This window comes from Ursus arctos, unplaced genomic scaffold (assembly GCF_023065955.2).
Source record: "Ursus arctos isolate Adak ecotype North America unplaced genomic scaffold, UrsArc2.0 scaffold_13, whole genome shotgun sequence".
NCBI lineage: Eukaryota > Metazoa > Chordata > Mammalia > Carnivora > Ursidae > Ursus > Ursus arctos.
In genome coordinates this window covers 20,348,205-20,373,487 of record NW_026622797.1, presented here as the reverse complement: position 1 = coordinate 20,373,487, position 25,283 = coordinate 20,348,205, and the positions used below count along the sequence as shown (strand labels likewise).

At 37.8% G+C, this 25,283-nt stretch overlaps 1 protein-coding gene across 13 annotated transcripts in view; it reads left to right on the top strand.

The window, feature by feature from the left end:
- UTRN (utrophin) overlaps positions 1-25,283 on the top strand; it is a 539,750-nt gene that overhangs the window by 451,512 nt on the left and 62,955 nt on the right. For all 13 annotated transcript variants that reach the window (XM_057310986.1, XM_048225919.2, XM_048225918.2 and 10 more), the window contains 5 exons: positions 3,209-3,355; positions 5,751-5,829; positions 9,323-9,383; positions 22,864-22,925; positions 24,573-24,647. In XM_057310986.1, coding sequence (XP_057166969.1) covers positions 3,209-3,355; positions 5,751-5,829; positions 9,323-9,383; positions 22,864-22,925; positions 24,573-24,647 — 424 coding nt within the window. The remainder of the gene's footprint in view (positions 1-3,208; positions 3,356-5,750; positions 5,830-9,322; positions 9,384-22,863; positions 22,926-24,572; positions 24,648-25,283) is intronic.

Sequence of the window (25,283 nt, the reverse complement as noted above, 5' to 3'; positions counted from 1 at the left end):
CCAATCAAATAAATTTAATGCCCTAAAATTATCCTTCTTCTTTGCAGAATACACACCTTTCCAACAGAAGGTGGTTTTTGTTTTTTGTTTTTTTCCACATCTGCCGGCAGGCTGCCAGTCAGCACCTTTAATGCTAGCAGATGTTCTTGTTTTTGTAGCAAAGACCACATAGACTCTATTCTCCTATAGGAAAGTGCAGCCAAACATGATAAATTGGTCCTTTTTCCTGGAACACACAGCAGATCTGAAACCATTTTAAAACTTGCTTTACTGCAAGCCCCTTAATTTGGAAGCTCTTAAAAAGCAAAAGATAAATTTTCTGATTAGAAAGATTCCTCACTGCCATAAAACACCCACAAAACAAAACCCAATGACCTTGTTGGTCAGAGGTCTTTTAATATTTTCACCTGTGGCTTATAAGAGAAAAACATTATTTTTACAGAGGAAAAATTGAAACTCCTTGATCTATAAGATTTTTAAAATCTGTCTTGAAGTTATAATCTAATTTTGAAAAACTTTTCCCATCTTTTAAAATAAAGCTGTTATTATTTAAAATTATAGAAACCTGAGAACACTTTCTAGCCTTTCACTTTTTAATCTTTGATACCTACAAAATACAAAGACACTGATTTTAAAAGCTGATTGAAATTCTTGAGTCCCCCCAAGTCATCTAGGAGAGAATATTAATGTATAATGTTAAAATACAACTGAGGAAACCTGGAAGGATTTGAGTTCTGTCTTTATTCTTAAACTGCATCTGAGGGAACTGAGGTATCTTCCAAGTCCAGACTGAAAAATTCCCTCCCCGCCACCCACCCACCCCCTCCCTCCCCGCAGTCCCACTTCTGTCTCTCTCATGCTTCCATGTTAGTGGTTCATTCTTTAGACCTAGAACGCCTGTTACCATATAAATACTTTTCTCATTGAACTGTATTCGTGGGTCTGTCTGTGCACATATTCTGTCATCCATGAGAGACCAGTATCTGCAGCCATGGAGAAAAATGATCACAACTTTAAAAGCCTTTTCTTTCCTTTATCCAGCAGCTCAGATGCCTTTGTGAGCTTCCCTTCTTCTGCCTGATTTTTGAAATGTTGGTGCCTTCAGGGTTCTCGCGATGTTTCTCACTTTACACACGTTGACTTCCATGGTCACTGTTTCAAATGTCATTTATACACTGCTCCTTCCTTTGTGTGGACCTTTCACGTTGACTCTGGCTCTAGGTCTGTTCTTCTGACTTTCCATCTTGAGTTTCTTCTTATGGCTTTTGAGCATGTTCCAGAATTTTGAAACACTGAAACGTATTCTCTGGTTTACCTAAACTTAATTTCCTTTTGGAAGTAAAGTATTCGTAATACTATTTTGATTTTTATCAACCGTGATGATTATTTTTAGCCTATACATACTATCTAAGGGGAAATTATATGGGGTAACTGGTTTTGGAAGAGAGAAGGAAGGAAGGAAGTGGTTAAAGAGGCTTTCTTTTTATAAGCATAATGAGGAAGCCGAGTCAATACTGCAGTGTTCCAGTGAAAATTCATGGTCTTCAAAGCGCTCTGATATATAATATTTCATTAACTAAACTTGGTATGGTGAAAAGGGAGAAGAAAGGAGGCTTGTAGACATATTCCTGTCTCTTAAGGGGTGGGATAGAAGAAATGATGTAACTTGAGGGCTGGTGCTGTGTGCTCACAACACCTAATACGTATAAGTTCAGTTTGGTACATGATTAACCCTGATTTTGTGACATACTAAAGAAATCACAATATACTGTTCTCTTTTAGTATCTCAGTTCTGTTCCCAGTTGTATACTAGCTTAATCGTGCCTCAGATATCATTTTTGTGGGCCTTCGTCAATAGAAGCAAATTCTCCCCTCTTGTATGGCAGACTTTGTGCTGAATACTGGAGAGTGTCTGTTCTCGTCTATTCTTCTTGAGGGACATCAAGAATATGGATATACTAAGAGCTCTGATGAGGAATGTTATTTAAAATATCTAACAACTGGCTTGTATGGCAGAGAGAAGGCAGAGAGAATGCTGGAAGCACGTAGTGGGGCCTCCAGCCAAGAATGCTGCGGGAAGGGCCTCAGGGAAATCTTCCCTAAAATAAGATGCAGGGCACCTGAGTTGACCCTTTCGGAGCATCAATGGAGTCTAGGCAAAGACTTTGTTGGAAAAAGGGAACATGAGCATAGAGTCAGGGGGAATTATGTGGCGAAGGGAGAAAGCTTAGTGTTTTCATTATTCTGTTTGCTCTTATAGGGCGTACTACTGTCACTGGCTCCAAATATCTTGTATTTGTTTTTCTCTTTCCCTCTTCCCATACATCCTCCACCTCCCACCTGTACCATCTCCCTGTCCTGTGCCCAGAGGTGGCATTTGTCACTAAGTCTCATTTACCTCTTTTCTTAGGGACACTACTCTTCCTGCCCCTCCTCTAACCACATGATCATAATGATTTGAAAGGATCAGAACTTACCTCTTGAGTATATAATAGTCATAGGTTTTGTGGTTAGGGAAGTTGTTCTTACTGGCCACCTTCTAACTTAATTTTTTTTTTTAAGATTTTTTTATTTATTTATTCGACAGGATAGAGACAGCCAGCGAGAGAGGGAACACAAGCAGGGGGAGTGGGAGAGGAAGAAGCAGGCTCATAGTGGAGGAGCCTGATGTGGGGCTCCATCCCATAACACCGGGATCACGCCCTGAGCCGAAGGCAGACGCTTAACCGCTGTGCCACCCAGGCACCCCTCTAACTTAATTTTAAATGGTAATGTGTTCAAATCAAATTGTTGCATCCAATGAAAAAATAAGGTAAGGTAGCCATAAAAAGAAAAAAGAAAGAAAATATGAAAGAAAATGAAAAATAGGAACAAGACTAGAAATTAGTAAAGTGGATAATAATGGCAAACATTTTCCAGACAAAATTGCATAAAATGGTAGATTTGCAGGAAATACACAATCCTTTCAGTGAGTTTGCATTAAGATTTTTCTCTTCATGCAGCTATTTAGATTCTTTCAGGTTACAAAGGATGACTCTGTGACTGGTGGTCCCCATTGCTGAAGACCTGAGCTGAGCTGTCATTGAATGCACAACTGTTGTCAATGGCCTCTCAGCTGGTCTTGCCATTTTCTTTGAAGAAAGGTTCAAAATACTACCTTCTGTTTTATGCTTTTCCAAGGTCATCATTTTTCTTTTTATTCTCCCAGGCATTTAGAGAAGAAATTGCACCAATCAACTTAAAAGTTAAAACAGTGAATGATTTATCCAGTCAGCTATCTCCACTTGACCTGCATCCATCTCTGAAGATGTCTCGCCAGCTAGATGACCTTAATATGCGATGGAAACTTCTGCAGGTATCAGTTTATCCCTCCTCATGATCCAGCTTTACACAGTTGGTCCTTAAACCCTGCCTGATTATTCTAAGGCACACCAGCACTTTCTCCTCCTTTACTAGTTGTAGTTGATAATGGATTTGTAGCGTGTAATTTCACCAAGTATCTGTCTTTCCAGTCTTGAACCCAGAGGCCTCACTTATTTATGAATATAGGTTTTAATGTAATTTTATGATGTATTATTCGTATGATATTTGTAGAAAATTGTAAAGGGTCAGATAAATCACAGTAATTGAGACCTATGATAGGTCACAGAAGCATTTTCCCATAATGGCTCATGAAGGAGTCATTTTTCTTACTTTAATCATGTATTTTTTTTTTCCTTTTGCAAAGTTAAGAAATCTCCATCCTTCTTCCACTGTTTCTATTTAGGTATCTTGTTCATTGTTTCCAGCTACGGCATTTCTACTATTGGGGTGTTTTTACCTTTAGCTCTTAGGTCTAGGTTGTTTTAGTGACTCTAGATATTACTTGCTCATCCCAGATTTAATAGAGCCAAACCCAGAAGAACCCTGTTGAGTATTATTAGGTATTAGCATTTGCAAGTCACCACACATGCCAGTCAGTAGTTTGGGGCTTAGTCTTTGCAGAGCTTTGTCATGTTCAATGGCCAGTTCCCCGGAGTTGTAATAATCATTTCCCTGAAAACTAGCAAGATAATTTAAATGGAATATTGAAAAAATAATTCTTATGCATTTCCCTCTATATTTTGGACCTAAAATGCAGGATTTAATGAGATAAATGTGCAGTTGGAGGTGGTACACAGAAACATGTTGTTTTAAACCTATAACATTTTATAGAATACTAGGTTTCCTGAATTTACTCAAACATTGAATACCCAGTGGTTCATATGTTCTTCATGAATATGAAGATTTAAAAAATGAGTGTATAGTATTAAACAGTCTTTTCTATGTTTGAAAAGAGTGTTAATAATCTGGGAATAGTAAAGCAGAATCTGTTAAACTCATGCATGCTTTTCTAGTGAGTGGAACACAGAAGGGTTTGACTTTCTCTTTTTTTTTCCTTTTGCTCCATTTCCCTAATTCATTACCTTCCTGTAGGTATTCCTGTGGTCCCTCGTGATCGCCTTCTGCTTGCGTTATCACCATCTCCAAAGACTAAAAGTCGGGGAATACACTGTGCTTGAAAGAGGATATGTATTCTCTTATCCTTATCTCTGAGCATTGTGACTGCTAGAGCGCAGAAGTTAGTTGTTGGTTGAGTAAGACTGGAAGGAATCTATGCTGACAGCGATGTCACTCTGTTTTAGGACTAGCATCTTCTCTTCTCCTGAATGTAGAGTGTGGCATTTGAGTGCTTTCTTGGCTTTAATGAACAAAGCACTCACTAATGCAATTTCAGTAGCTAACCGGGAGAAACTAGAGCTGCCCAGTGAGCCAGAGATACACGCATTTCATTTAAAGGCAGCTGAAAATAAGATGGACAATCTAGGCAGAACAGCTGACTTGCACTACAGAGACCAGGGCCAGGAAAAAGAAAATGAAGTGTCAGTAGGACTTGTGCCGTTGTTACTGATTTGCATTTAGTTTCTCGGTGGACCAGCTCTGTGTTTTCATAAGGTAGAGAGCTAACGGTGGAAGTTGTGAGGACAAATTCGGAGAGTATACTGATGGGCTGGTAGACACTTGAATGCCCCCAAGTCGAGATGATTGGACCCAAACGTGGAGGCAAATAAGAGATCCCATACTCCTCTAGCTTGTACTCTCCATCCACCTCTCTCCATCCATCAATCCATCGTCTAATCCGATCTCTCTGTCATCTGCCTGTCTTTCTGTCTGTCCAGTTGTCTGTCATCATCTATCTGTTTTTCCCGGGGAGTATCTTAGACTTCTTTTTCATTTGCTTCCTGTGGCGCTTCTGCCACCTTCCTTACAGAAGAGAGATAAGTAGCCACTGGCTTGACTTGAGATGCTTTCGAGCTGTACTGCTTTCAAGGCAATGCAGAGTAACAGCAAAGCAGCAGCTTCTGGAACCAGATTAGCTGGGTATAGATGCTAGGACTGTCATGTACTAACTTCTGTCCTTGGACACCTCTTTGTGTCCCAATTTCTTCATCTGTAAAGCGGTGATAATAAATAATATTTACCCAGTGTGGTGATTGTGAGTTAAGAGTTAATTTGTATGAACTGCTTAGAAGAATACCTGGCGCTGTTCGCTGTCACTTGGTACCAGAAGTCTATTTTAATCCCAGTCATTTGATGCCAGGGATAAAGAAGGAGTCTATACACGCAATCGTATCTTGGGTCGTAGCATCGCTTAGTATAATACTTAAATCAAGTATATTATTAAAGCCATTGTTTTCAAATCAAATTATTTCTTGCATGTGTATGTGCAGGTTTCTGTGGATGATCGCCTTAAACAGCTTCAGGAAGCCCATAGAGATTTTGGGCCATCCTCTCAGCATTTTCTTTCTAGTAAGTACTAATAAACTTGATTGTTCTTGTTAATTGAACGAATGAGCATATTCTTTCACTTTCCCTCAAGGAGCCAAATTCTTTGTTACAAATATATTTACTTATATTACATAAATGTACAAAAAGTAATACTAAAATTAATTACAATATTGTTTATTGGTTATGAGTTGTAATAATCTGATCATAATTGATAAGTCTCTGATGTGGAGCAAGACTGACTTTGTCTTTAGCTATGGTTTTCACTGGACCATCGGCCCTAATAATAGTATCATATCATCATTGCTGTATCATAAGCAAAGGTTATGAACTTTTTCACAATAAAGAAATAATTTTAGGGGCACCTGGGTGGCTCAGTCATTAAGCGTCTGCCTTTGGCTCAGGGCGTGATCCTGGATCCCTGGGATCGAGCCCCACATCAGGCTCCTCCACTGGAAGCCTGCTTCTTCCTCTCCCGCTCCCCCTGCTTGTGTTCCCTCTCTTGCTGGCTGTCTCTATCTCTGTCAAATAAATAAATAAAATCTTTAAAAAAAACAAAAAGCAATCATTTTAACGTTTTAAGATTTCTAATTAGTTTTTCTTCTTGAAAAGCGTTTATTAATTTAAAATGTACTTGTATCTTTAGCAATAAAAAAAAATAACTCCCCATGAATCTGAGGTTTTTGTTTATTAGGTTCACTGTTATCATACTTAACTTTTCTGGTCAAGTATTACAGATGTAGCCAAACCACATATGTAGATTTTTATGTAATATTCTCCCACTGAAATGTTTAATTGATGAGATCTTATTTAAGTAATTTGAGCTGCTACTTTCTTTATCACTCACTGCTGGGGAAACTAAAGAATGTAGGATTCAGAGTCATCCAAATTAAGATTCAAATATTAAGTCTGCCTTTTGCCAGACCTGTAGATTCCTGAAAGTTAATTTCTTTATCTGAAAATTATTACAATAATACTTATTTTTTCTGATTGCCTTGAAAATTAAGTGAGAAAGCACAGTGAGTTTCACAGCACCTCGCACAGTTCTTGGCACTGACGCTTTCACTATTAATTTCTTTTTTATTTTTGCTGGCAAACATGTGCCAGAAAAGTTTGCTTAATTCAATATAAATGTTTAAAACTTAAGACACAGTGTATTTCCCAATTATGGTAACTTCTTTGTATCTATAATAATAGAGAAAACTGAAGTAATACCCTGTCTTCCAACTAAATTGATTACATTTATATTTTCCCTTAATCTTTTGTCATGGTTGATAATCTGCTTTATCTCAATTCAAGGTCAGGCTTTTCTATTTTCACAGTTTCAAGAATCTGAATTAGTCATTTCCTGCCCCTTCTGTCCTCCAGTCCTTATGATCCACCCCTTCTCTCCCCCCCCCCCCATGTTTTCTGTTCTGCACACCTGAGCCCTTAGATAGCCTATCTTTGAGTGATTGTAGTCCTTCCTGGAATATATGGGGTCCAAGGGTGCATTTCTAAAGTGGGGACGCCATCAGTGTTGATAAAGTAAATAAGTTTACAGTCTCTTCATTAGGTATGAACTACTTCAGATTTCTTTTTTTTTTTTTTTTTAAGATTCTATTTATTTATTTGACAGAGAGAGAGAGACAGCCAGCGAGAGAGGGAACACAAGCAGGGGGAGTGGGAGAGGAAGAGGCAGGATCCCAGCGGAGGAGCCTGATGCGGGGCTCGATCCCATAACGCCAGGATCACACCCTGAGCCAAAGGCAGACGCTTAACGACTGGGCCACCCAGGCACCCCTACTTCATATTTCTTAAACTTAATTTAAGCTATGTGCTAAGGCCAAATTAAAGAGGAATTTCACAAATAATTGTGACTCTATTTACAGTTCTAAAGATTAGCTATCTATGAGTATTGATGAAACCCTACACTTTCACCTAGCAGCCATTCTTTCATAATAAAAATCCAACTCATGTTCTTTAAGAAAGGAAACATAGTAAAATTCACATGTACTTTGTGAAACCCAAGCATGTTGCCTGTTACTGTCTGTCACTGATAGTCCAAGGACGTCAGAGTTTTTCAAATCAAAACAATCGTTAACATGAATGGAAAAGTGTAAACAAAATCCCAATTAATAAATTGAATAATTGTTATCTCTTGCTGCTTGGAATCGTTGGCTTTATAATCTCTCTTGGACTTTGGCCATGGTTATAAAAGGAGTCTGTTTAGTTAGACACAAAAAAACCCTGACCTATTAGCCTGTTGCCAACACTGAAATGAGGTTGGTTCTAATGAGAAATTTATTATACCTACTTCCATGTTTCCATCACCCTTTTATGTTTTCATGTATGATATAGTTGGAGAAGGGAGTGCTCACATCTTATAAAGAGAAGAAGAATTGTTGAAGAGAAAAATTGCTGAAGTAGTGGTCGGAAATCTTGAGATCATGTCTGAGCTCGGCCATTTCCTTATGGGGCAATTCATGTCATTTCTGAGTATCTAGTTCCTTATGTATCAGCTGGAGCTCTAATATGGAGTTGTTGGCTTCCTTATCAATAGATACATTTGAAAAGGCTTTGCAAAGTTTAGAATGTTATATTTTTGTAAGACGTTAATATGACATGAAATTCAGAAAAAAAAAACGTTGATGACAACTGGCTCTATGAGAGCCTGGTGATAATTGCAAAGATTTGCTTGAATTGCTTGTTTATTAGTTTATTTAGTAGCTCTAGCTTTACATGTTCAACTCTTCTTAAATAAGTCTTCAAATAATTATAAAAGAATAGTATATTTTTATAAATAAAGAATAACTGGAATTGTAAGAAATAAGTACCTCAACAAAAATAAATACCTAAAACAAAACATAAAATCTCAATCATAGTGATATCTAATGTAAAAGTAGGAAACTGTATTTTCTGTGCATTTCAGATGAAAGTATTTGGGATTCTTCTATCCAGATAATTACCTTGTGTTTTTGTTTTGTTTTGTTTTACAACCCTTTGCCTCTGTTTATCTTAATCTTTCCTTTTTAAAATTCATACAAATGAGTTTGTTTAAATGCCATCTGTCCTAGATAGTTATTCCTATGAAGCAAAGTAAAGCATGTTATTAATGATCTGGAAAATTCAGTCTTGCAAAATCTAGTTTATAATCTGGATGTACCAGATCAAATTAATTTTGGTTTTAGCTTAATCAAAAATATATACAGAGTCCATTTTCTGGATAGCACGAAGTTTTAAATTGGGGTGGTTATAAACAGTAAAACTTGATTTTGAAAAGTATTTTTAGCAACAGGTTCAATTAGTTAGAGGTGGCATTTGAAGTTGAACCTGTGTTGTTTCATTCCTTGCTTCAAATGAATCTTTAAAAAGCCACTCTTTGTTTAGCCTCGCAGATTTCGTAATTATAGGAATCCGGCTCAAACACCAGAGCAGTTCCCATTGAATTGGCTATAAAATGTGTTCAGTTGTTTTGCATTATGGCATAAGGCTTTGGGTGAGCAGTGTTTCCAATAACCTCCCTTTGTTTCTTCAGCTTCAGTCCAGCTGCCATGGCAAAGATCCATTTCACATAATAAAGTGCCCTATTACATCAAGTAAGTTGATTTTAATTCTCCTTTATGATACCAAAAAAACAAAGTTCTGTTGATAACTTAAGAGGCTTTCCCCTGTAACTTTAGCAAATAGAATTCAATCCTTCTGTCTGAAGGAAACTGTATATATTTAATATTTAAAAGAAGTTAGTTTAAAAATCAGAGTAATATTTGTAGTTTATTAGGTTAAGGCTGTAGGTATGTTTACCATATATTTTTTTAAACAGATATTAAAATATTTGGGGAAAATGACAAAATTTCTAAATATGTCAGATTCTTGGGGCACCCGGCTGGCTCAATTGGTGGAGTGTGAGACTCTTGATCTCAGAGTTGTGAGTTCAAGCCCCATTTACATGTAGAGAGTCCTTAAAAATAAATCTTTAAATAAATAAATATGTCAAACTCTTGACACGATGATGTTTCTCAAACTGTCCTGATTCTAAACCATTTTTATTTCTCCCAGAAAATCCACTTAAAAAGTGCTGTACTCGTCTCATTTTAATCCACCAAAAAGAAGCAGTGTTTTTATCATTAAAAAATTCATATTTTCAGGGTTTTTTGACTTAAGGAAATTATCTGCAATATCAGTTTAGGTTTATGTCATCCTTTCTTTTTTATTGTCAACTTGACAGTTTCTCCTTTTTACATACTAAGTTTCTCCTTATTATGTAACATTTTATACATTTTGTATCTTTTATACAAGGTCTCAGTAGGATTTGATCCTTGGCTAGGCTAAGTATTGTCCTAGGACAGAATGATACAATCCTTTGAGGTGTAAATTAGCAAAGCTGTTGATTTACAATGTGTTAAAGTGATGACAGCCCTAGCTGACTCTGTTTTATGTGTATGGTGAACAGCATCATAATTATGGGAAAAATGATCACTATTATTAGGAGTCAACTCTGTCTCAGATTAGCCAGCTGACCTCAGGCAAGTTGGGAAAAGATCTCTGGGCCAACTTTCCTCTGTATCTTTCCTAAATGGCATGTGGATCTCCAAAACCCATGCTGACACTAATAATCTACTCTACCAATACCTCTCTTCCTGAAAAATTTGTGTATGAAGTCAGTGTTTGTGAAATAGTATTTCCTTATGTGGGTTTTATTGTGGTCTGGGATGTATCCTCAGGGTAAAAAAAAATCACCATACCATATATGAAATATAATAATAGTATATGTTATATTGCCGCAATGGAATTTACTACTTCTTTCACTGTAGAGTCTATAGTGTACTGGGTTGCGAGAAACTTAAGGATAAGGTAGCAAAGCAATTGGCTGGTATCAAATTTGTGCAAGCATGAATGGAAAGAAGTCAGAGGCTGGGTAAATTGACTTATCTATTGAAAGAAGGTGTAATCATCGGATCCAAATTTAAACGATTTAAAAAATTTTTACCTTCTCATTAGAACAACAGTAATATTATAATAATAATAATAATAATAATAATAATAATAATAGCAGGTGAAGAAGGGGCCATGAGTCAGGGAATGCTCGCAGCCTCTAGAAACTGGAAAAGACAAGCCAATGCGATTCTCTTTTAGAACCTCCAAGGAGGACCACAGACTTGCAAACCTCAATTTGGGCTTAGAGAGACATTTATTTTGGAGTCGTTTGTTACAGCAAAATAGAAAACTAATACATGTATTATACAAAATCAAGAAGTCCATGAAATTATTTGAAATTAAATTGTTTTACTCCACTGACAAAGAATCCTTACTGTCTGATTTTTTTTAAAGTGTTGATTCAATCCAGCAAGGCAGATTTTTGTCTTTACTGAATAAAGAGTATATTAATTCTCTTGTTTGATTATGTTATGCAGTGATTATTTGATTTGCCATTTTAAAAAATCCATCTTGAATTTTAGCACTACTATTAGAAAGGAATTTCTGTATGTCCAGGTTGGTTATATATGACTAAAAATGACATTGAGTCAAAGTTTCACTAATTCAGAATTTTTATAATTTTGGTAGGCTCTCACAGGATTATATTCTTGTTCAGACTGTGAGTTCTGATGGGACAGACCAGTACAGCAAAAGCTAGTTTCTCTGACGTCTCATTGGCTAGAGCGCCATGACCATGACCAGCACTTGAAAATATGTATAATACAATGATGGCCAATATGTTTAATGTGACGTCTAGGATTGTAGCATCCTAAAATATCTTCAACGTCATTAGTGAAAGATTGAATTTTCTTGAATATATATAGTTTTACTGTTAAATGTCTTTTAGGACTTTGAAATATTTAGAGATCTCTGTAGGTATATGGGATGAATTCTCTTATATTTAGAAAACTTTTTAGCCAGATTCTTTCATTACGTGCTCTGTTGTATAACTTAACAGGTTATTTCTTCATAATAAAGTACATCAATCTCTGGAGGTAGGGTTAATATAAGCCAGTATTTCCAGATGAAGAATTGTTATGAAAACAAAATTTAATTCCCAAGTAAATTAATAAGCAAGTAAATAATGAGTGAAAGGGCTTTTAATATACACTTCCCTTTGCATGGCTGCACAACTAAGTAGAGGAAGAATGTTAAAAACAAATTTAGCATGATTGTCATGCAGCTAGAGTTTCCTGGAGCATATTAGGATGTATTCATTTAGCCAAAAAGAAAATAGGAGTCAGGTAGAAATGTAGTTGTTTTCAGTATGGAAATGTATAATTTTGTATACTCTAATGCCAGAATATAGTGAGAAAGTTGAAAGGAGAACAGGAAGAACAAATTGTCTTTATTTCATATTTTAATTTTATTGATTAGCTAAAACGTACTTTGATGGCTCCCCAATGCATTTCTTTCTCTGTAAGCGTTTTTTTTTTTCATTAATATTTGGAGGTGAACTGCAGTGGTTCCAGACTCATTTGTTTCTATAAGATGATAGAATATAGATCTGAACTGTAAGGGTCTGTGTAGTATCAATCCCTCTATGTTAATATCTTAAGTTGAAACTCATATCTTTAAATTATATTTGCTGCTTCTAAGGTGGGCTCTCCAAATCTGATCTAGTTATTTTTTCTTTTCTAGTGTAATCCAGTGACAACTCATTGTTCTATCAGTTTAAGGAAACCTGCAAAGGCTCCTGCTGCCTTTACAATATACAAAAATCTACCGTAAAAGCCAGATTTCTTTCTCTGTGAATTTTTGGTCATGTGTTTGTGTTTTGCACACGTTTTTCACTTCCTCAGCTGAAAGTTAATATCCAGGGCGTTTCAGGCGCAAAGGGGACAATGAGCAAAAGCTTTGGGTTGAACTTTCCTAATATGTCCCATTAATCATATAAAACTCATTGCTTCTCATTTTGATCCAGAAATAATAATAATAAATAGTCATAGTGGGTGATAATAATGATCATTGAAACGAATTATATTTTTTGAATATTCATTTGCCAGCCACTGTGCTAATCCTGTAATTATCTCTTAATTCTCACTGAAGTGTCGGTACTGTCATTACCCCATTTACAGGCAAGGCTTAGATAACAAGTACACACATAGCTTGCTTGAGTCACACAACCAGTACGAGAAAGAGCTAGTGTTCGAACCCAGGGGATGACTCCAGCTCCTGCCCTCTTGACCGCTACGCCTCCAGTTCTCTGCATTGAGTGAAGTAGAGAACAGAAATTTTAGTCACATGGAAAATTTGGGTGGGATGAAGACTTCTGTTTAGGAAGGAGCAGTCAGGTGGAGAAAATTTGAGCAAACATCCTTTTTTACACGCTATGGATTGGTTGCCATTTATGATGCATCTACTCTGGGCCAGCAATTGAGCGGAGAACTAATTTTCATAGGCTCATTTCCATAGAGTAATGTATGCTTTATATGTTTAAGGAAATGTCACACTGTGGTGAGGTCATGGACAAAGGTGCTTTTGTATAGATAGAAAAATATAGTTCTCCACAGTCCTGCGCATCGGATCTTGACGGGAGTTCAGAGGTAGGGGAGCAAACTGTGTATCCCTCCACTATGTTTCCTCAGTTCCATGGTCAGAGATTTCTGTCACTGGGTAGATTTCCATCCATGATTAGGATCCCTAAGAGAGCTGGCTCATAAGTCCCGTAGGGCTTTTAGCATAGATGGTTCTGTACATGTCCAGTCTGTTGGTAAGTCGTACTCTTTCATAGAATTTAGTAAGCTGTTAGGAAGTACGGTTTTCCTTTCTCCCTCTGCTATGTCATCTCTAAAGCCAGAGTGCGTGACTTTGCAGTAAGCCTTGGCAGAAATGCTGCTGCTGCTCTCACATCTGAACAGTTTTTCCACTAGAATCTGAGGGGCAAACCTAAATTCTTTATAGAATCCTAAGTGTGTTCACACACATACAACTTTAATGGGAACATTTTAGTCATCTCTTAATAGATAATCCATATCACATTCTCTGAAACTGACATTTCTCAATATTACAGTGTATTAATCAGAATAAACTATCTTTACCTACAGATACCACTTCCATGCATTCTGTGCCTTATTCTCACTCCCCTGGACGAAAAGGCCTAAATCAGAATTTTCCTCCATTTATTACATCTCCTTTGCATTTTCCTTTTCTCATGTCCATTAAGGATAATTCCCCTTTCTTGCCTCCCAAGGGCATTCTCTGCTGCCCTAATCCATCAATTGCTGGGAAAAAAACCAAAGTTTATAGTTGTAAATGAAATCTTGGAGAGCAAGTAGCTGTTCTTTATAGCAGTCATGCAGTTTATTTGCATAAACTGTATTTCCTTGTCTCATTATATATGTACAGTCTAACGGAGAGAATTAATGCTTATTTCTTTAGAGGAATCGTGGACTCATTTCGATGATGTAGGTGAAATATTTCTTCCTTAAGTAAGAGCAGGTAAGAGTGGCAGCAAAGGGATATCCACATATTCAGCCTAACAAGAAGGTCAAAGCTAACGAAGGTTATGTATAACAAAACAAAGAAGAAATTAACATAAAGCATTTTCTGTTCAGAGATTGGAGGAAACTCGTCCCAAAACAAAATAAATCCATAACAAAGATGTAACTAACAATGAAAGACAAATACAGCTTTCTCTGAAAGGCCTCCTACAGCTGTCTTCATCTCTCTTCCTCCTTAATCAAGATGAGAGACGGCATCCTTTTGGTGCCAGATTTTTAGTGGAGAAGTCTTGGGACACACTTTGAGTCTCTTTCCAAGAGCAGAGCTTGTGTTTTGGTTTTAATGATAAAGAAATGAAATAGAAGCCTGAGAGAATGTACTGAAGAGTCGATTTTTCCAACAAACAGTCTAGGACTTTATCTATGTTGAAAATAAAGATTTAAAGCTCATTGGCCCAATTCTGCTGATGAGGAGGGAAGAACGGAGTTGTTTTATGAAAGAATGTAAGCATCTTGGGATCCTACACGTCCTGCACTTGGAGGCGGCTTCAGACAAGTGAGCTCACCTTGGCCGACGAGAAAACTAATAGCCTGCCCTGCGGCAGCCTTGTATTGGCAAACCGTAACCGGACAACTTCCAGGGAATTTACCAGTGCCCTGACTTATTGAGATAATTCCGGTCGAAGTTACATTGTCTGAGAAAGGCATTGACTAGTGCAGGACTTAAAAAGTTATTTTCCTGCCATTCATCTATACATTACTGGGGTCGGTGTTATTAATACCATGAAGTGGAATTTGGGCTTGTTATCTTACAGATTACTCAGTTCCCTGTGTTATAGGGGCACCATCAGCCTTACCATGCAGTCTTGACTCTTAGGGTCAAATTTGCAACTAATAAAGGTTTCCTATACAGTACAAAAAGGTTACTATGGGGCCACTAAGGAGGAAAAGGAGGTATTTGTACTTTGGTTTGTAAAGATTAAATTTTTAAAAGTCATTGAAACTAGCAAAAGTACAAAAGCAATAATGATCAAATAAATTGTGAAAGAAATAGACTATCTTTTTCTCTATGGATTATAAAGTAAAATGATACAGTGTAAAGATTCAATATGACGATATAGAAAAAAATTAATTTCTCCTTTAAATAATACATATGAAAGAGATAAAGTAATAAATTTAAAAAATCTAAATAATATAAATTCAGCTTTAAAAAACAAGCTAGAAGGATACAATGATAAACTCAACTATGGTGGGAAATAATCCTGGAGTTGACACCCCGGGCAGGGTATAGAGGGCGCCCCAGAGCCAACTCAAGAACAGATGACCTGCAGGAATGTTGATTAACGTCGATTACTGGTCCGATCCTCCCTAGTGTGAGAACTTAGAGGGACATGGGGTTGAGTTTGGGTCACAGGTGAGGCTCCTTCTGAGTTCTGGGCCCACGCAGAGATACTACCAAAGTAGGGCTCCCCTGGGTTTACTGAGTGTGTGATGTTCGTTCTTCCAATCTTCCAGTGCCCTCAAAACAAGTATCAGCCAAAGCTCCCTGCACACCCAGGCACATCCATTTTTACATGAATTCTGCTACTTCACTTAAAAACAAATACAAACAAACCTTGTCGTAGTGTTTTGTAACAAATTGTTCTATCAACCATGCCTGGAATATTGACATTTGTATTTAGGGTTGCAGTAGGCTTTGTCTCTATATAGCCCTTTACATGCTTGTGTCTTTTAACCTACTCCTGAGCATGAAATTATTTTCAGTGCATTTTATAGTTGAATCCAATAGATTTGCAGTTATCTATTGTTGACAGTTTAGTCTTCCGGCCTTGTGTCTTCATTATCGTGACAAGCTAGTGGCTCTTTCTTTTCTTTTCTTTTCTTTTCTTTTCTTTTCTTTTCTTTCTCTTCCTTCCCTCCCCTCCCCTCCCCTCCCCTCCCCTCCCCTCCCCTTCCCTTCCCTTCCCTTCCCTTCCCTCTCCATGCCCAATATGGGGCTTGAACTCATGACCATGAGATCAAGAATTACGTGCTCCACTGACTGAGCCACAGGCACCCCAAACTAGTGACATTTTTTTAAGGAAGACTATGCTTTTACAGGATCTGTTATCAAATAGGATCCTGTATCTTATTTGGAATTTAAACAGAAAGGCTTTTTCCCTGAAATGTTGACATTCAGACTTTCTTAAGTTTTCCCTTAGATTTATTCTTATATTTTAAAAACTGTAACCTTGGCTTTCCTGCCTTTAAAAGCCTAGATGATGGCAGAAAGTGTTTGTGAGGGTTCAAGAAGTTCTCTGTAACCTGAGCACATATGTTTCGTCCCCTGGAGGAAACTGTTTCCTCATCTCCTGCCCAATCCATCCCCCACCGGCCCCTCAATTAGTCGGGCACACAACACACACGCACACACACACACACACACACACACACACACATACACGCAGTAAGAATCTGCATACTGGCAGGAGTACTCCACATTCTTCATATATTCTGGTCTCAAGTGAAATAAAGGATTGCAGAGATTATCAATTCCAAGATGAGAATGTCACCTTTTGGATCCTTAAGAAGATACTACACAGATAAATACCATTGCATCAGATTGCCAGAATTTGTTTTCACTCTTTATACTTTAATCACCTAAATGCAAATTGATTATTTGGGACCTCCTGCTTGATTCCTATATTCCTATATAAACTTTCATAAGCATATGTAAAGAAGGTGTTAGCAGAGCCTGCAAAAGCCCGAGCCCACGTCGTCGTTCTGGAGATTCTCTCTTTTCCATATAGCACCTGTTAGCTTCTACTGTGCTTTTTGACTTACGGAGTTGATTTTCTCTCCCTTATTTCTCCCCACACTGAGAAGCGGTCTGGGGCATTGATGAGAGAAAAGCAGCCACTCCATCAGACAACACGCAGTTCCTTCGTAATTTTGATAGGGCCAGTGGGTTAGAGGAGTGAAGTTGGAAGCAAAATAAATGTGGGTTCAATAATGAATGGGGCATGAGGTTGTGCACTCCTCATTTGAGAATTTTGTCTGTGAAGAAGAGGAAAAGGTAACAGCAGGAAATGTAGAGTCAAGGTAGGGATGAAAGAGAGAGAGAGAGAATGTGTGTGTGTGTGTGTGTGTGTGTGTGTGTGTGTGTGTGTGTGTAAGGATGGCCAATCCTTCAACATTTATATTCTGAGAATGATCGTATTGAGAAGGGGGCTAATAATGCAGGACGAGAGATTTTAAAGAAATCTTTGGAAAGAATTGGCCTTTGACAGGAAGAGGGATTCCTCAAGAAGGAGGAGAGAAGAAGACAGTCTGGCTGATGGAAGGTGATTTATTGATTTGGTGGGGAGAAGATGGAGGAATTCTAATCTGGTGGTTTCTAGCTTTTTCAATGAAGTGTGAGATCAAGTGAAATGATAGAAGGTAGGGAAGGAAACTGACTTAGGTTTGGGAGAGAGAAGGCAGTAGTAGATTGTCTTGGGGTCTGGGAAGCAAGTTTATTAGGGAACGTTGTGTGGTTGCCAGCAGTTGGACATTTGAGGTTTGAAGTTAAATATTTAAAGTAAAATTAGTCTGTCTGTTGAGTGATTTTCTCCAGCTGTATTCATGCACAGCTGCTCAGGTCCAGAGAAGGCAAGTAATTGAGCTGATCCATGCTTGGGTTTTGCCAGAAGTGAGTGAGAAGCAAGGCAGATGAGATTGTTTGTAATGATTATAATGATGGACCATGGACTCAGATTTAGACAGATTCATCAGAAAGATGTTAGAAAAATCTCAGTCGTGCAAGTATACTTCCATATTAAGAACACAGGCTTAAAATCAGACCATCTGGGTTCAGATTCCATGTCTACTACTTACTAACTCTGAGACCTTGAGCAAGTTATCTAAGTGCCCTCGCTGCCCTAGTTCCTTCATCCGTAAAATGGGGATACTGTTGGCACCCAACGCATTGAATTTTTATGCTGATTGAATTTACACAAGGAAGGTGTTTGGAAGAACACCTGGTACAGACTGGACCCTCAAATAATAGGCTATTACTGTAATTAATATTATGCATCCTGACCTACTGTGTCATCTTCTACTGTGCACAGCAAAGAAGAAATAGTTCTCTTTCCGTGATTGTCTTATCCCTGAACAATATGGGTCGTTCTTTTTCTCTCACAGGTATTTTTAATTAACTGACTCACCTTTAATTTTTTTCTTCTCTTATATGCCCTTAGAATTGTCATTGAAATGAAACGACACATGGCAAAACTCACAAAATCCAGTTTCAAGCATAAAATTGAGTAGATGAGTAACAAGTAAATGTGTTTGACTAATGTCAGGTTTGGGGTAAGCAGGATGCCTTCTTGTCATCTTTTAATGTTTTATGGGGGAAAAATGAGGCCACTCTAATAAGGACAAATGGGTTTGCAAAGTGTCTTCCCCAGAGCAGTCTGTTGCCCAGAAGTCAATATCTTATCAATCTATCAGAATTACATGTACTTTGCTGTTGGTTCATTGTCTCATATATTGGACCATGTTGTTTTACACATTTTTGTGTTCTCTTCATGGGTGTACAATCTTATTTGTGTTTTACTTTCTGTGGCACATGAGAATACATTATGAATAATAATAGGTAAAAACGTGTATTGCTTATTAACCTTATTGGTTCAATATTTCATCAAAGTCCATACAATACAGGGAGCACATGTAATCTTAGCCAGGACACTTAAAGAGTACCGGGGTGCTCTTTTAATAAGTATATGGGATAGCAGGTAGAAACCAGAACTGTCCAGGGTGTTAAAGGATGTTTAAAAAAAAAACAACAACAGTTAATGGAGATTTCATGTGCAGCACAGGGATGACTCACAACAGTACTGTGTTTTAAACTTCAAAGTTGCCAGGAGACTGGATTTTAAATATTTTCCCCACAAAACAGAAATGATAATTATGAGATGAGATAGAGGGTTAGCTCACACAACTGTGGTAATCCTACTGCAGTGTATAGATGTATCAAACCAACGTGTTGTACACCTTACTCTTACACGGTGTTACATCTCCAACAGTAAAAATTTAAATAAATCAATCAAATCAAAATTAGGGAAAGTCTTGAAAAATATAAAAGAACGTGCATCAAAGATTTCATCTAACTCACTAACCACGGAATGGGTAAGAAGTTATAAGAGGTTCCCAGGAGAATACTAAGAACTGCATCTTTATAGCCAAATAAGGGAGGCTAAAAGGAAGTTTACCGCTGGGTGCGAAGCTGATTCACTGGTCTGTGTCCACAGGACAGGAATCAGTTGCATCCCAATGGATGCAATTTGCATTTCTATGGATAAGAAACATTTGCATTGCTATCAGTTTTCTTCAGTTTCCAGAGTTTAAAATAGCTCCGAGACCCACTAACTTTTCCGCCCACGTGAAAGGCCTTCTGTTTTTCCCTTCACCAGCAAACCTAGCAGGGCTCGGTGCCCTACTCATACGTCACAGGCTCTCACATCGCTTGCTCCATATGATTTTGCACTTACCTGTTGAGTGCTGCCTTGTTAGATTTTTTTATAGTTTATCAAGCTGTACAGTATTAGGTTCTACTCCTCTTTCAGAGATGAGGTTGGCCAGGACCTAAGCTATTGTTATTTGTCGCGGGGTGGGGGGGGGCGGAGAATGCTACTTTCAATTCTGTTTTGGTTGCCTACTCTGGGAGGACTTGGAAGCATTTTGGCTGGATGAGCTGAGCAATCTGCAGCTGTTCAAATACTTAGAACCTTTGGGTTGATTGTGGGTTTTGCTTTAAAATCCTCCCCCCACTAAAAAAAGAGAGAGAGAGAGAAAGAAAAAAAATCCAACAGCCAACTGCATCTACTACGTTTTTAACTGTTGTTTGGTAAGCTGCAGTTATACTTCTGTAACCAGAGGCTGTGTTTATTTTCAGCGTTGGCAGTTCTGCCTAATGAATCAACTGGTATTGAATTCACAAAGGGAGATGCCATTTCCCTCCCTCCATCTGTTTGCCAAATGTGTGTGTTCCCTCAGCTCCTAGTAGTGGTTTCACTCAGAAGAGCCATTAGCAAGCGGGTCTTCTCATTGAATTCGCAGCCGGGGCCATGCTGCCCAGCGGTATTTTCCCCTCATGGTTCCATAGGTGTTGTTTGCCAAAGCTCCACACTTGGGATTCTTGAGAAAGAATACTTCCATTTGTTGTTTCAGTGTAAAGTTTGGCTCTGCATTGCTCAGAGCTTTAGTTTGGTTCTTGAGCTTTGCTTTGGTCCTTGATGATGGGATGTCTGCCTCTGGACAGTAGGGTTGCCATGGGGATTTAAATTACTCCAAAAAGACGGGGCTTTGTGGGACTACTGGTCCGCTGTCTAACACTGGGAGCTCCTGATGGAATTTTTTTTAATTACACTCTTATTTCCAGCAAATCCTTCTTTAATTCTTATGGATGGTAGAGAGGAAGTTGTTTTATTAACAAAATCTGGAAAGGTCTTTATTTTTTTGTTTTTGTTTTGTTTTTTACTTCATGCATTAGAAGCTTTTTAGGTCAGTTGCTTCTCACACGTGAACGTGCATATCAATCCCATGGGATTTTGTTAAACTGAAGATTCTAGTTCAATAGGAGTAGAGGTTGGAGATTCTGCATTTCTGTCAAGGTCTGGGCTACACTATGAATAGTAAGAATTTTAGGTCAGACAGCTTCAGTACTTTCTCTGTGGTCTTTGGAGCAACTTGGAGGGTAAAATGGTAGAATGGTTTGGTTGGTGTTCAGTAGCAGAATACAAGGTGGAAACATTTTTTCTCCGCATTGGTGTCAACAATCAGGTATGGGAGCTAGACAACTTTCCAGCTCCTCCTGGGATAGAACTTCACATTTTAGGCATGTTAATTTGTGTGAGATTTTTGGAATTTACAGGACCTTTTACATACCCGATTTCATATCTAAGCTTTAAATATTTTTCAAAACAACTTATGAGTTCTTGGGGGTTCTGTCATATATGCATATGTAACGGTGATTATGTCCTTTTCCCAGTGACGTGTCCCAATTTTTGTTATATTATCTAGATTAAAAAATAATCTCTCTTAAATTTGATTGCTTGAATATTTTAATACCACTCTCTCGTGTACTGTGCCATTTCACTTAGCTTACTAAACATTTTTGTAAGAACTGTTATCCAAGAAGTCTTTGGAGTACTATTAAATGTTATTACTCTATTCTGACCTAGAAAAGAGACAGTAAACTATTTTTAAATATAAGGACACTGACCCATTGAAGTTAGGAGCTGTTTACCTCACACACACACACACACACACACACACACACACACGGAACCTAATTTAAGCACTGTGTGGATTTCTTCTACCAGCATCTTATTCCCGAAAGACTTCGAATTCTGTGACTTAGTTTTGGAATTTACAGAGAAAGAGAAAATGTAAAACTTGCTTCTTAAGTGAAGAATAAACATCATAGGAAAAAGTGTTCAATGTCTATCAAAAAGGACTGGATAACTGAGGGAGGCTGATTGCTGAGAGGAGCACGAAGTCACATTGGCAAGAGATGCACGCAGAAGGGGAGTAGAGAATCCAGATACGCAGGAAGAGGGTGTTGGGAGGAAAAACAACTTTTCCTCCACCCTTTTAGAGTTAGTTTCCGGGGGTCTGTGAATGATGCTGACAAAAGACAGATTAGCCAGAGAAGAGTGTGGTTTATGTGTGCAAGACACATACAGTGATGAGTAACTCAAGGGGATGGTGAGAATTGGGGACGTATGTACCCAGCGTAGCAGGGGAAAGAAGCTGGGGAGAAAGGGCTCCTTTGTGAAGACGCAATAGGTTTCTTAGGAAAGATAAATGGGTCTTCTAGGAGAATAAACACGAGATAAGAAAGTGTGTGATAATGTTTGTTTATGCAGGTGCAAGTGGTTCTTCTGTCTTCTTCATAGCCACGAAACTCCCCCAGAGAGAGGATTTATGGTAGCCTTGTTTCCCAGAAGTTGCTGCGTTTAGTCAGATAAAGGAAGCTCTGAAAAGACTTCTTTCTACATCTGTTCAATCTCAGATATCTTTAGCTTGAAATAATCTTTATATCAATTCAAGGGCTCTGAGTGAGCCCCCACAGGGGAAAAGGGCTAATTTACACCAAGGAAGGAGAGACTGGAGGTTAAAGAGGAGAGAGCCTCACCTGATTGTGAGGTGAAGATGTTATTCAGAGTTAAACTCTTCATTTCTCAGTTCTTTGGAAATTTCATTAGGACTTCTAAAGTTTAGCAACTCTTTACAGTACTTCTGCTCTCGGGGGATTTATTCAGAATGAGGATCTATAACTGCCTAACACAAGTAGAATTATTCTGGAAACTACATTGATCTGGCTGCATCAAGCCTGAGGCCCGAGGGTCACACTTCATATCTGGGTTTTAATTTGTAGTGGCAAATCTTTTCGAAAGAGATACAACAACATTTTTTACTCATATTTTCACAGTATAATTACTCAAATAAAAATTTATTATTGCTGTTTCAAATGTTAAGTAATAACTGGACATCGGGTTTCAGAATGATCCATCATGGGGATCATTTTGCATGTATTTTAAAAACTTAGAGTAAACATTCTATTTGCATACGTTCTATGTGACCTATATTATTTTGTCTGTTCTTTAATTTAAATATATTACCTTTTTTCCCCCAGCCATCAAACACAGACAACCTGTTGGGATCATCCTAAAATGACTGAACTCTTCCAATCCCTCGGTGAGTGCTATTTTATTTAATTAGCCTAAACAACTGATAATTGTATATTCTTACCTGGAAGCTAAGCACCAGTTTTTCCTACATGGCATGCTATGTTTAAAAGACTGTGTCACTGACATAGAAAAGCAGTTGAATTTCTGAGGGCAGTGCAGGACACACTTTTTACCTTTTCTTCTTGAGAGAACACATGGTTTGAAATCACATGAAGTTGATTTTAAAAGGAGGCATGCAAGCTCCTTCATATTGAGTCATCTTAAACTTCAGCTCTGCCTGAAAACACAATGACAGCACAGCAACCTCTAATTCCTTGCTTTAAGTTTCCTGTTAGCTCACATTTTATTCTGTTAATCTTACTAAATTGGCTTGCCTAATTTCATTCTGTCGAAGTAGTCATGAAAAGCTAAAATCATTTCAACCTAAAAATGTAAGAAAACACAGGTGGTGAGAGAGAATTCTGATCTCGTAGATTTTGAACGGGTGACCTAGCCTGCTTCCTTTAGGTTGGTCCAGTGGTTTTGAGAGAGTTTTCTCTTTGGGGAGATAAGCACTGCTTGGGAGGGGAGAGCAGCGCCTGAAGGCTCTCACACCCACTCCCACTTCAACAGGGAGGGCACCCCTCTTGATCTCTTTAAATGTCAGGCACCCTTTGAGCTTTCATTTGGATGGGTGAGGGCGGCTACAAAGGCTGAACAAATGAGAGAAAAACCAGGGGTTTTCTTTTGTTTGTAAAGTGACGATACAAACTTGGATGATTTCTGAGTTTGCTTCCAGTTCAACGAGTCTCTAATACAGACACTCTGTCTTTAGGACACAGAGAAAGAAATTATGATACCTTTTTTTGAACTTAATACCAAATCTTTCTTGGTACCAAACTTTGATACCAAAGTGTTTTTTTCTTTTTAACTGAAATAAATAATTGGCATCCAAGATTATATTAGTTGTGGGTGTACAATATAATGGTTCAATATTTGAATGTACTGTGAAACTGTCCATCAGAGTAAGTCTACTTAACATCTGTCACCTCACGTCATTACAACATTTTTTTATTCTTGTGATAACTTTTAAGATCTACTCTTTTAGCAGCCTCCAAATGTACAATACCATATTATTAACTACATTTAACCTCTTGTTTCTAAAGATCTGAATATAGATTATGGGATAATTTTAACCACATCTATAAGAGAGCAGAAGAAGCAAATAGATCAGGATGGAAGAAATAAGACTAGCTTTATGAGTAGTGAGAGGAAGAGCCTCATTGACAGAAAACTAATGGTCCTTGAGGAAGATTCCCGGGAGGAGAGTCCCTCCCAGCAGTAGAGAAGGAAGGGCCCTGAGCCTGCAGTGTGATGGATTTATTAAGCCTTCAGAAGTTAACAGGCCATGTTTCCTTTCCCTCATTGCCCTCCTTTTCCTATTGGATAATGCCCTCTTGAAAGCCGCGTAGCACTGCTTTGGAATGTATCTCACTATGGTGCTAATGAACATTTAATTATTCTCTTAAATAAATGCTGTGGATTTTGAGAAGACTTTTCAGTGAGAACAGACATAATACTTTTCCATCATCTGAAGTAAACAAATATGTTCTTGCCATTCAATAGAAGTTAAATAATAAGCATGCTTTTGAATGTGTTCCCTTTTCCATTTCAGCTGACCTGAATAATGTACGTTTCTCTGCCTACCGCACAGCCATCAAAATCCGAAGACTACAAAAAGCACTGTGTTGTGAGTTATTCTACCGAAGTTAACCACTCTGTTCTTTGGATTGCCTTTTTTTTTTTTTTTTTTTTTTGAGACAGAGATAAATGAAGAGGGTGATGTGTTTGTAGAGTTAATCTCATTTTCAGTGTATCTCACTCACGGAATTGGCTGTGTTTCTATAAATGCTCTATTATTTGCCCCATCAGCATGCATGCAGTAGTAAAACAAATGAACATATGCCATTCTCAGTTGGAGAGCAAAATTAGCCAAAATACAGGAGTAACATAAAAAGCTTTTTCAAAAATTATGCTGCCACCCAATTTAAAGTGATTAAATCAGGAAATCATGGTAGATCATCGCCTTCTTAGTACTTTGTATTCACGTGGAGGTATACGATTCCAAACAGTGTGATTCCATGCAATCATATAATAAAGAAATACTAAAAAATAATATTCCTGATCCAAATTTGAACTGGTATCTAGAAAATTAGCTAAAAGACTCTGTATTTATTTAAATATGTCTTGAGACATTTGGTCTTATCAACATGAATTTTTCCTGCGGAGAGTTTGTTCAGAATAAGGTTCTGTGATGGCCATTTTACCAAAGAGGTATTCCGCTCCCAACATACATGCCCAAACAACCTAACTTTAAATAGAAATA